The 12,441-nt window shown below is 41.2% G+C and overlaps 1 protein-coding gene across 2 annotated transcripts; it reads left to right on the top strand.

Annotated features, from left to right (window-relative positions):
• The first annotated feature begins 710 nt into the window (after nucleotides 1-710).
• Nucleotides 711-12,041, top strand: LOC127771240 (kinesin-like protein KIN-7E, chloroplastic). 2 transcript variants are annotated; one of them, XM_052297102.1, is made up of 25 exons: nucleotides 711-1,285; nucleotides 1,387-1,484; nucleotides 2,255-2,344; nucleotides 2,863-2,915; nucleotides 3,109-3,174; nucleotides 3,251-3,304; nucleotides 3,482-3,541; nucleotides 3,796-3,874; nucleotides 4,171-4,238; nucleotides 4,365-4,424; nucleotides 4,533-4,637; nucleotides 5,037-5,141; nucleotides 5,273-5,380; nucleotides 5,448-5,594; nucleotides 5,809-5,991; nucleotides 6,763-6,933; nucleotides 8,347-8,583; nucleotides 9,051-9,191; nucleotides 9,323-9,448; nucleotides 9,704-9,754; nucleotides 9,853-9,900; nucleotides 9,978-10,214; nucleotides 10,318-10,995; nucleotides 11,191-11,280; nucleotides 11,530-12,041. In XM_052297102.1, exons 1-25 carry the CDS (start codon nucleotides 897-899, stop codon nucleotides 11,548-11,550), a joined length of 3,465 nt encoding a protein of 1,154 aa, XP_052153062.1. In that variant the 5' UTR covers nucleotides 711-896; the 3' UTR covers nucleotides 11,551-12,041. The 2 variants fall into 2 exon arrangements, with proteins under 2 accessions (XP_052153062.1, XP_052153063.1); XM_052297103.1 differs by lacking the exons at nucleotides 711-1,285; nucleotides 1,387-1,484; nucleotides 2,255-2,344 and adding an exon at nucleotides 2,465-2,548.
• The last annotated feature ends 400 nt before the right edge of the window (nucleotides 12,042-12,441 follow it).

Raw genomic sequence — 12,441 nt, 5'->3', positions numbered from 1 at the left:
TTGATTTGACTAGATCACCCGGCGACTTGGCTCCTATAGGCTCCGGCTTCGTAGGCTATGGTGGTTATCTTGGCTATGAGATTCGATGCCTTAGGTCCTCCCAGGAGGTCCTTTTTATATCGCAGGTCAGGCGGTTTCCAAGTAGAACTCGGAGACATCGGACCCTGCGCGATACAGTGACGACTATCGATGGACTTCGTGATGAATTTCCTTAGCGTATACAGAGAACGTTCGTACACGCGCAGATATACCATATTGCTATATAGCGTATATCTAAGGGTAGAGGATATGCCTTGTCTGTAACCCTGACAGTGAACTCGTCACCCACCCCTAAAACCTAACAAGCAGGATATAAAATAACCCCTCACTCCATTTTCTATTTTCCACTAATTCAAATAAGTGATAATTATATGTGGTGAACGAGCCGCCTATGTTTTCACTGCATTTTTATTCTCAACACATGTAGATAAATATCAGTCACTAACAAATGCTACTCGTTCTCCAAGCTCAACGATGTGGATGACTCTACCTGTGGTCCCTGAACACGTTGCTACTACGAATATCTTTTTTTTTTAGAAAAAATGAAAACAACGAGGCTGCTCGTTAGACGTTGCGATCCCGATAAAGACGGCGGTAAGCGCACCTCCGGTGGTCAAACCCCCCCAAACCCCCACAGAAAACTTGAGCGCTTTTTAGACCAAAGCACCAAAAAGGCGGCACAAACCCAAATCGACAAAAGACGCCACGGCGACCCAGGCGCCCCTCCGAGGAAGACGACGACGGCTGCCTGCCTAGCCAAAGCGAGAAGCCCACGAGCTCGCGGCAAACCAACCTCGTGCTCGCCCAAACCCTAGCCGCCGCCCCGCACCTACCTACCCCGGGGCTCCGCCGCCGCAATGTCGTCGTCGTCGAGGCCGGGGCGGGCCAGCATCTCCCCGTTCCGATCCCGCCGCACGTCGGCAGCGGGGGGCGGGGCGGGGGTGGCGGCGGCGGCGCATCCTCCTCCGGCGAGGACGTCGTCGGGGGGGCGACCCTCGACGCCTTCCTCCTCCTCCTCCGCCGCCGGCGGTGGCCGGCCCACCACCCCGTCGTCGTCGTCCGCCGGTGGCCGGCCCACCACCCCCTCCGCGGCGTTCGCGCGGTCCACCACCCCGTCCTCCGGGAGGCCGACGACGCCCTCGTCGGCCTCCTCGAGGGCGGCCGGGAGGGCGCCGCCCGTCGCGGCGGTGGACGCGGCCAATGCCAAGGAGAACATCATGGTCACCGTCCGCTTCCGGCCCCTCAGGTGCGCTGCTGCTGCTGGTTCGATCGCTCTGTGGGTATGGGAGTCCCCTGGGCTTTGTTGGGTTTTTGGTCGTCACGGTGTCTCCGTGTTTCGTGGTGTAGTCCTAGAGAGATCAACAAGGGGGACGAGGTGGCGTGGTACGCCGACGGCGACAACATGGTGCGCAACGAGTACAATCCGAGTATCGCCTATGCTTTTGGTTAGTGATCTTCAACTCATCCTATATAAAACATTCGAAATGATGATAAGCAGTTGTACTCCATAAAAGGAGGGAAGGAAGCAATCTAATATGGGATTTCCTTTTGGAAATGAGGATGACATTACTTGGCAATTAAAAGCTGGCTCTAGTGGAATCGAGGCATACCGTAAATGAGTATTATCAGTTTCAGCGGTAGATTGTTACAGCAATATATTCTGGTAGTACAACATAGAAAAACTACTTAGGCTGCACATGGGAAGAATGACATGGCGGCATTGTAGCTGTATAATATGTCTTACTTTGGTTGGTCAAGGTTGCTATATAGAATGCAAGATCAAGAGCACCAGATCATGATGAAACTTGCATGATCGTTAGTACAAGTGCATCAGGCGGTAAGAAGTTAATATGTTATTGTTTTGAATCTGAGTGTTATGATACTGAGGGTCTGTTTGGGAGAGCTTAAGATTCTGAGAAGCAGCTGCTGAGAAGCTAGCTGGTGAGAATCTGGAGAAGCTGGCTTCTAGTTCATTTTCCAGATTTTGCAACTACAGATTCTCAGAATCTGGGTAAAAAGCTGGACTGTTTGGGGGAGCTTCTAGCAACTGGAGATTCTAGGAGAAGCTGCAGCTGCTAGAAGCTCCCCCAAACAGGCCAGACTCTATTCCCAACAAAAGGATGAGAGCCCTAGAATTTACAAGTTACAACTGGTGACATGTGATATCTCTGCAGTTTATTAAAACCATTTTTGTTGTATGTGTTCACCTTTTCAGATAAAGTTTTTGGCCCTGCTACTACTACTCGTCATGTATATGATATTGCTGCTCAGCATGTTGTAAGTGGTGCTATGGAAGGAATCAATGGTACTTTCAAGTCTCCTTTTGGTTCTTAAAACATAGTACTAAATACTTTCAAACCGTAAGTGCAAAGTTACTGAACTAGGAACTGTCCATTGTTACATAGCTATGAACATTTCCAAGTCGTAAATATCAGGATTCCGATGCCACCTTTACCCCCTCCTCTTTGAAAGAAATCATCTCCCAAGGCTGCTGAGATGAGGGCCCTAGGTAGGATTATTTTTGTGTTGGTAGGATCAGATTATAGTTACAATGGCAGGAATGCAAGATAATTTGATAACGTCGTTATATGAAGATTGTAACACATAGGAACATCATTATACCATTCTGTGCCTAAGTGTCATCAGGACCAGAATTCACTGATAATATTTTAGGATATTATGAGACAGATCATAATCCTGACAAACTTGGCCTCTACTTTTTGCTAGGACTTAAAGCATTGGTAGTTGATGATGTTTATTTTTGTCTCTTACTCTAGTATATGTAGTTTATTCAGTTCAGTAATATTGTTCTGTTCCTTGTAGGCACTGTTTTTGCGTATGGTGTAACTAGTAGCGGTAAAACTCACACCATGCATGTAAGTATCAGTACCGTTGTTATGCTTATGCATCTGTTCTCTTTCATGCATCTAATACATGCCAATGTGTTCTTATTCATTAAACGCGAGACATCTCTATTTCATATAGCTAGTATCCTGTGTATATTTTTTTAATGACTATCGCTTCAATTTAATTACCAATTATTTTTTTTACGACACACTCGAATTACAGGGGGAACAAAAATCACCTGGAATTATCCCATTGGCAGTGAAGGATGTTTTCAGCATTATTCAAGATGTAATCTGTTCATTTCTCTGTGAACAATTAAAATGGTTGGGATCGTATGACAATATTATTTTTTTGTTCACCTCAGACACCTGGACGAGAATTTCTTCTACGAGTTTCATATCTTGAAATATACAATGAGGTACTTCTATTGCCAAGCCCTGTCTTTGTTTCACACTAATGTGCAAAGATGTGTTACCTATTTAGTACTTACTTACCCTGTAGAAGCCAATATGTTTCCAATTCGTATTCGTATAAGTTTGAAGTCATGTGATCCATAACTTGCGCTCACTCTTTTTGTTGCCTTGATCACTTCTAGGTTATCAACGATTTACTTGATCCAATTGGACAAAATCTCAGAATTCGAGAAGATGCACAGGTACCTAACGTTTGATGCAATATATTTTATGATCACACAATCATGTCCATTAATGTTACACAGAAAAACAAGTCAAACTATATGATTTTTTATTTTACGTTCTTAACACCGATTGTTGCATATTTCACTTAAAAGTTCTTGGTTTACTACGCCTATTGATTGATTTGTTTCTTTTTTTTAACTCATTTCTGATTCCTCTCTAAAAAGAGTGTTGTAACCAATACACTGTACCCTCAATTCTTTTATTCACTCAGGGAACTTATGTGGAAGGGATAAAAGAAGAGGTTGTTTTATCACCTGCACATGCACTCTCTCTAATAGCATCTGGCGAAGGTACTTATTTCTTTCTACTGTACATCCTTTTTTCGTTCCCTCAAATATCATTAGTTGCACCCCAATGATTTATTCAGTTACATGGAGATAACTTTTTGCTATTTTTTATCTTGCATAAATTTCAAACCCACAGTGTAAGGTGCTCTCCAAGAATGCATTTATATATATTTTTTCTCCATGTGTGCGTGCCATGTTATTTTTTTTGGACTCCTGGCATTTCCTTGAATGTTATATCTTCATATACGTTGAAATTGTTAAACTTGAACTTAGTTACAGATGCCATTGCTTTCTGGCAGAGCATAGACATGTTGGCTCAAACAACTTCAATCTTGTCAGCAGTCGGAGCCATACTATCTTCACATTGGTACCCTCCCTCGCTCTCTCTCTCTCTCTCTCTCTCTCTCTGGGTGGTGGTGTTAGGTTGCTCCATTCATACATAAAGTTTTTGCTGAGGTAGAATTGCTTAACTTTAGACTCTAACACTACGCAGACTATTGAGAGTAGCCCCTCTGGTGAGAATGATGAAGGAGAAGTCAAATTGTCTCAGTTGGTAATGCCTCTTTCCAGTTTACTTATAGTTTCATTCAATCGTCTTAAGCATTGTCTATAGGTATATGATACTTAGGTTGAAACCTCTGTATCTTCATGCTTTCATCAGAATTTGATTGATCTTGCTGGGTCTGAGAGTTCCAAGACTGAAACAACTGGATTACGACGCAAAGAAGGTTCATACATAAACAAAAGTCTGCTCACCCTTGGAACTGTAAGTATTTCATGCTGTTATGGAGTTCCTTTTTGAACGATTTTATGAACTTTATGACCTATTTCATTGAGCTTTACCAAGTCTCCCTGGATTAACTTGCAGGAAATGGCCCGTTTCACAAATATTGCTACCATTTTTCCATGCATTTTTTACCTGATTGCTAGCTATATATATTTTTACTAGTTCCAGTAGGAATGATGCCATGCCTTAAAAATGATACTTTCAACTAATTCCAACATCCAGAAGGTGGCAAAATGTGCATTTGAAAAACACTGCCATGTGAAACAGCACTTTAGTTGTCAAATATGATTAGCTTCCAGGAATTGATAAGAAATGGTCACATTTTTGTTCACTTAGTTTTTGTTCTTGTCCTAAATTAACAATGGAATTTTCCTGCAGGTAATTGCTAAACTTACAGATGGTAAGGCTACCCATATTCCTTATAGAGACTCAAAGCTCACACGCTTACTTCAGTCCTCTCTTAGTGGGCATGGGCGCATTTCTGTGAGTGATTCTTTAATTCTTCGTGAAGTTTCCACATATATCCTGCCATAAAGAGTTCCCACATATTTGTGTGGGGCCACAAACCTACAGAAACATATGTTACTACTTTCTGAATTTTATCTTTGTTACAGCTTATTTGCACAGTTACCCCTGCTTCCAGCAACAGTGAAGAGACACATAATACATTAAAATTTGCCCACAGGAGCAAGCATATAGAAATAAAGGCTTCTCAAAATAAGGTAAGAATCATTATACTATATGGTGCTTAATTGCTTATTACTGATGTTTATGCATTTATCTTATCAGATAATTGATGAGAAGTCTTTGATAAAGAAGTATCAAAAAGAGATAACCTGCTTGAAAGAAGAGCTGCAGCAACTAAGACGTGGTATGATGGGTAATGGGTACATTCCTCCAACAGATCAAGAGGATCTTGTTAGCTTAAAACTGCAGGTTTGTTTTCTTTTTTTTACCATCTTTGTCAGATAAGTTAGCTTTTATGACCTGCAGGTGAATATATTCTATACAATATTGTGCTAGATAGCATCCAAGGACTGGGAGATTGAATTCATCCCTTGTACCTTTGGATTAGTTCTTGCTATTACCTTGATGGCCATCGTTGCATCCAAGATGATTAGTTCTACTTTTTATTCTTTCTGCGTGATAGCTTGAAGCTGGTCAAGTGAAACTCCAGTCAAGGCTAGAAGAGGAGGAAGAAGCAAAAGCTGCATTGATGGGTAGAATTCAGAGGTTAACAAAATTGATATTGGTATCAACGAAAAGTTCCATATCCTCAAATGTTTCAGGAAAGGCTAGCCTCCGTCGACGGCATTCATTTGGGGAAGATGAGGTTTATAAACCCAAGCTCTTTTTCCTTCTTTGTTTGGCTGCATCATCTTATTCTTTTAGTTCAGCTTAGAGCAATATCTTTTAAGAATTACAGCATTAAGTTTTCTCTTGAAAAAAGAAGAGTTACTGAGTTGCAACAAGTGTTCTGGAATTTAGAAATAGTGCAGGTGTGAAAAAATATGATAGTGATACCTCTTTTCTGATGTATCTCCGTTTTCTTATCATGGTAAAATTTCTTATCTTGTTGTAGCTTTTACTGCTAGATGTAACATTGGGATTATATGATGTGATTTTGCACCTTGCCACTTACTAATACACAACCTACTAGCTCCTTTTGCATTATAATTTAGCTAAAACGGTTTCCAAGATAATAGAAACCCACTATTTATGAGGTGATGTTCTGGTACCTCCTAACAACTTCAGAACTACTCAACGATATCATGAGGGAGGTCTGTTCTAAGAACACATAATGTATGTGTGTAAACTACATAGTACAAAATTTGCAAAGCATCAAACTGAATGGACTGAAAAACTGTTCTATGTGCAACAAAGAACTGATCTGTTCTTAGTCATATTTAGCTGAAATGGGTAGTCATCACTCATTAAACTGAATAGAGCCTGAAAAATTGTTATCTGTGCAATGAGAACAGATATTTAGCTGAAATGGTTAAATATTAAACTGATTGGAGCATGGAGAAAATGCATTTTGGTTTTGCCACTGAACAAAGCACTACTCTTGCATTGGAGTACCTGAATTCTATCTTAATTGTAGCTTGCTTATTTGCCTGATCGGAAGCGGGAGTACTCCATGGAGGATGATGATGTTAGTCTCGATTCAGAGTTTTCTGTTGAAGGAAAACTTGATTCTAACAATCCTGATGAGTCACTGAGGTTTGATAGAAGGAATCGCAGACGGGGAATGCTTGGTTGGTTCAAACTAAAGGTGATTTTCTCTATGGATTATAAATACAACGAAGAGAGGCAGTCTATGCTGCTCAGTTCCATTTTCTGTTTTCACCTAGCAAAAGGTTTTGCACTTGCAACGGCAGACAATTCTGCCTGTATATTTTTAAAAAGGATTATAGGTGGCTTTATTGGAAATGTCTTGAACCAGTCTATTATTAAAAGTGTCTGTTTCATACATGCTACCTCCAGTTAAATTTGATTAAATTGAATAATATAGTTCAACCATATTTCGAATATTAGAAAATTAGATAAGTACATCTCAAAGATGTGTGAATTGGAAACTGTCGTAGGTGGCTTTGTGATCGTTGCAACACATGTTATGGTATTTTCCAACTTGGTGATCTTTGCAGTGGTATCAAGCAAAATATCATGAATAAATTGGACTTACTTGCTTAGTACTTTATTTATATCAAAAAATGTGAAATAAAAATATACTCTTTTGGTCAGGTGCAATAAAGGCTAGTAGTCCTGCTAAAGCTGTAGATGCTTGTGTTGTTGTCAACGTCCTGGGGGCAAGGTTTAGAATTCTGGTGCCAGATCATCTTCAGCTGCAAGAATAAACCAAGTATTTGAATAAATTAAATAAGACTAGCTAATATCTGATCATTAGAATTGAGTAGAGATAATATTGGTTTGTATCCTATCAGTTTGTGCTTCCTTATCTCTAATGAAAGTTGTTTGGAGGTGCCTGCTACATAAATGTTTGTTCTCTTCTAGTTTGGGTGCAAAGAAGTCATCCAAAAGTACCTACACCAAAATTGGTTATCTGAGCCTCTTGCTTGCAGAGATCAAATCGTGTCAAGCTATGTGAAGGACTCACATTCCTATGATCCTATCTATACTTAACCTTTTCCACTTAAATCGTTTCAAACCTGGAGGATTTTCTTCGGATGGGTCTACTTATATATGGATGTCTTGGAAGATCCTTTATGATACATGGGATCATCTATGTGTCTCATAAATTTATTACCTACGGCTTGCTTGCAGGACGCTCAATGTTACTCTTTTGTGCATGATAGCTTTAATGCGCTAGTTTAATGAGAAAAGAAATGAGTTTCAAGGTGGGCCATCTTGGTCTTCCGTTGAGTTCTTAAAAAAAAAAGTGGTCAGCTTTGCATGTAAGGAGACTCAGGATTATTTTGTTTCTTTTTTAGTTTAAGTTTATGTTATCATCTACTTGATGTTCATTTCATGAGCACTCAGCTAGTACATTGTTCCCACTTGTTCGGTGCAGCTAACTGCTCAACTGAAATTTTTAGTGGTGATATAGCTTGATGAGTTATCAAGAATTTCTTAACCCAGAGTAATTATCTATAGAAATTTATCTGAATTAATATTTAATTTTGTAATTTTTTTTGAATGGTCTAACGTTGTAACTTAACTTATGCAGAAGTCAGATCAACTGTCAGGACTATCGACTAGTGTAGACAGTGAAAGCACAGCTAGCGGCTCACCTTCCTTTTCTAGATCATCGCAACAAAAAAACCCGCTTCTTGACCTGAAGGATGGTCGAAGAAAATCTATGACTAGGAAAGGAGATGACCCAGCACTTACTGATTCTTTTCCAGGGAGGACTCAAGCAGGTGATTTATTTAGTGCTGCATCTAGAGCACGGCACCATCTTCCGGTGAGTCAGATTTCTAACTGGTACACTCTTATGAGTTTCACTTTCACCTCTTTCTCTCAATAGACTTTGCTTTCCACTTCCATATCGAGTTATCAACATTTCGTTCAAGCCTTCCCTCAACTAGCTGCTTGGTCTGTTGGTTGGATCAAGCTCTCTTCTGGAATACGAAAGGAATGTGGAAGATTGTAATGTAGCATGGTAGGTCCAGGATCGATGCTTTGCTAGAGGATAGCGCCTTTTGGGGGGCCTGCAGGCCTCCATTCTGACCTTCTGGGCCTGTTGCTCATTGAGGGCATTGCAGTTCAATTTCCACACTAAAGTTAGCTGTGCGACTTTGGATTTGGGTCTGATGCTGAGATGGAATTTTGATTCCAGTGGTGCATATCTGACCCAGTGACTCCTACCTGTTTTGGTAGGTTTTGCTATATTCACTGATTTTGACACTGACTGACATGCTACATGTATAGAGTGGAACAACTATCGTGGATCAAATTGATCTTCTTCAAGAGCAGGTTAAAATGCTGGCTGGGGAAGTTGCACTTTGTACAAGCTCACTCAAAAGGTTGTCAGAGCAAGCTGCAAACAATCCTGATGATTCACAAATTCAGGTAAACCTATGTCATAATCCTTTCTGACCTATTCTTTTGTAATCATGTTTCTTCGGCAGCTTGGTTAGCCTCAACTATAATACATTTCAAAAGGCACTTAGTGTTTTTTTTTTATTATCCCCTTTCTGCAGGAACAAATTGAAAAATTGAAAAATGAAATTGACGAAAAGAAATCGCATATACGTGTGCTGGAGCAGCGTATGGCGCAATCATTGGAAACTACCGAAGACCCAGCTATTAGGACTGAAATGTCCCAGGTAATACTTGTTAAATGGCTACATGATAAACCAGGAGGTTTAATTCTATCTTTGATTGGCTGGTGCCAACTTCATAAAGATTGATGTTTGGGCATATTGTAGTTATGTTTTTGTTTTAAGTATGTCTACCCTTTTTCCCTTGATCGTTTTGCTCTCCATTCTATGTGCTGATGGTATGCTAGAATATTTTGTGTTTTGATGGCCATTATCTATGTCAATGATCTGAATATTTCGTGTAATCTGATGTTCTCACAGACCTTTTCAAAGTTAAGCACACAATTGAGCGAGAAGACATTTGAGTTGGAGGTTTGTTCTAGTGCACATGTTAGCTAATAGTCGTTTCTTCATATGATATTTATGTTTGGATAATTACCATTCTCTTTCTGGTTCGGTGGTTTGTCTAGATCATGTCTGCAGATAATAGAATTCTTCAGGACCAGCTACAAGCAAAGGTGAGCAGAGGGTGGGACTTATTATCTAATCGCTGTTCAACAGATCAATTCGATTTCACTTTTTGTACCCAAAATAGGTATCAGAAAATGCAGAACTCGTAGAAACAGTTGCTCAACTGAGGCAAGAAATTGATAATCTGTTGAAGACTGCCAAAAACGAGGATAATGTGGCTAGTATGCAGTCAAGTGAGCCATCAAGTACAAGCAGCAATCCTAGGGATCTGGCAAATGAAGTTGCAAGTCATTCAAAAATGCCCTCTAGAACAACTGAAGATCATACGGAGTCACCACTGAAATCTCAAGTGCTCTTGCAGGTAAAATTAATATGCCCCTAAGTTCATCACCGATAATTTAGTCTGTCTGCATTCATATTCTTTGATTATCTGTTACCTGAAAACCAAGAAATCGATGCTGCAGGCTGCAGAAATCGAGAATTTGAAGCTAGACAAGCTGAGGTTGGCAGAAGAGAAAGATGGGCTGGAAATTCACAGTCAAAAGCTGGCTGAAGAATCATCCTATGCTAAAGAATTGGCAGCTGCCGCTGCAGTTGAACTAAAGAACTTGGCAGAAGAAGTTACGAGGCTTTCTTATGAAAATGCAAAGCTGAATGCAGATTTAGCTGCAGCAAAAGATCAAACAAGGAGCAGTATCCAGAGTGACACAACACGCCGTGATCAGGAGAATGGAATCTTTGTAGAGGAGCTGCAGAAAGAGTTGGTTGCTAGCTGTCAGAGGGAGGCTGTGTTAGAGGACACATTGTCCCAAAGGGCCCGAAGAGAGAGTGAACTTCTAAAGGTTATTGAAGATGCAAAATGCCGTGAGCATGATTTGGAAAATGAACTGGCAAACATGTGGATGCTTGTTGCAGAGTTAAAGAAAGAAAATTCTCAGGAGGACTTGTTCCAATTCAAGGCAACACAAAACGGCTATCATTCATCGAAGAGTGATACTGGCAGGATGATGAGTGGAATGGAAGCTTCAGATAATAGGAACTGGGATGGTGTCAGTGTCAGCACTTATGAAGAAGCAAAAGCGGCATACAATGTTCAAAGAAGGCGCTGCAAAGAGTTGGAAGGCATTGTTTCCAGATTGAAGGTGATCCAAATTATATTCACCAAATTATATTCACCCTTGAAGTAATTATTCCCACAGCAAACTGGATAGCTCTGCTTGCATCTACGCTCCACAGTTTCTTTTTTTTTTTTTTTTGTTCCCTTCCTGCAGATATACCTGAAATGCATCTAGCCATCGTGCTTCTGCTCTTATGATGCTACTGTGAATTTTTTTCAGGGCGAGGATCTAAGAGGCTTAGATGTCAAAGTCCTGGAAGAGTTACAAAATTTTCATATAGAAGCGTTGTCAAGGATTTGCCAAGAAAAGGTATTGTTTCTATTCCCGCCATCGACATTATTATGTTGTTTTTCCTTACCTTTGGGGGTTTCCTGCCAACCGCATTGCCCCGCAGCCCCAACGCACACATGAGTATGAACGTGCAGACCGCAGATGCGCCGATCAGTATATGCTAAGCTTGGACTAACATACGCACATTAGCTCCTGAAATTTATTGGGGTTTTGTTTGCAAAGTATCTTTCTGCCCCTGCTTGGCTCATCTTCATTTATGCTTCACAGATGGCAAATCAGGTGCTATAGCAGGGCGAGGTCACAGCTTTGCAGTTGCCCTCCAATTCATCAGCTGACGTTGATCCATTCACACCACACCACACAATACTCCAGCAGCCGAAGCAGCACTGACGATTCTAGTACAACGGAGTTTAAGCAATCTTGGAAATTCAGCATGGAAGTGGAATGTGGTTATGCCTTCTGACTGTCAGCCCTGGTGCTAATCCGCAGTATGCTGCCCCCTTCTTGTACAGCTTCATTTGACTTAGGAAGATCGTAGCACGGTTACTGTATTTACTTAGGGACTTAGGTACGATTGACGCCCAAGGCGTGTAGCCAAGCCGTACATCTCCTTGTGGAGACAGCCGAACGGACTGTACCGTGGTTTTTTTTCGCGTACACTCGTAGTTGTAGCCTGTAGCAAAGCTGCAGTTTAGTACTAGTACTAGTAGTCGTCTTGGTGTTTATTTGATGTTTAAATAGCGTATGCATATATATACCTGACGCTGTACTTTATTGAATGCGGGATTGACTTGAGCGGTTAAAAGCCGGACCGTGGTCTCGCCGGAACAGCGGTACGGGCTCTCCCATTGACCCAGCGTCGGTTACGGATGACGCGACGTGACAGCTCGTGCGCTCTGCGCAAATTTGGCGGAGTAGGTGGCCGTTGCGTCGCCCGCGCGTGGCTGCGTAAGCGGAAGCGGAAGCGCCCCGTTTCTGCGGTGGTTCTGGATGGACTCCAGCCTTGCCATAGCACGATATCATCATTGTAGTTGATTACCAATGGTGGTTACTGAGAAATCTCGCGTAAGTCTATGTGTTTAGTTCAGCGCAAAGTTTAGATTTTAGTTAAAATTGGAGATGATATAACTGAAAAGTTTTGTGTGTAAACTTTTCTAAAGTTTGGATCCAAACTTCAGT

The sequence above is a fragment of the Oryza glaberrima genome, chromosome 4 (genome assembly GCF_000147395.1).
Source record: "Oryza glaberrima chromosome 4, OglaRS2, whole genome shotgun sequence".
Classification (NCBI taxonomy): domain Eukaryota; kingdom Viridiplantae; phylum Streptophyta; class Magnoliopsida; order Poales; family Poaceae; genus Oryza; species Oryza glaberrima.
This window is presented reverse-complemented; position numbering and strand designations above follow the sequence as displayed.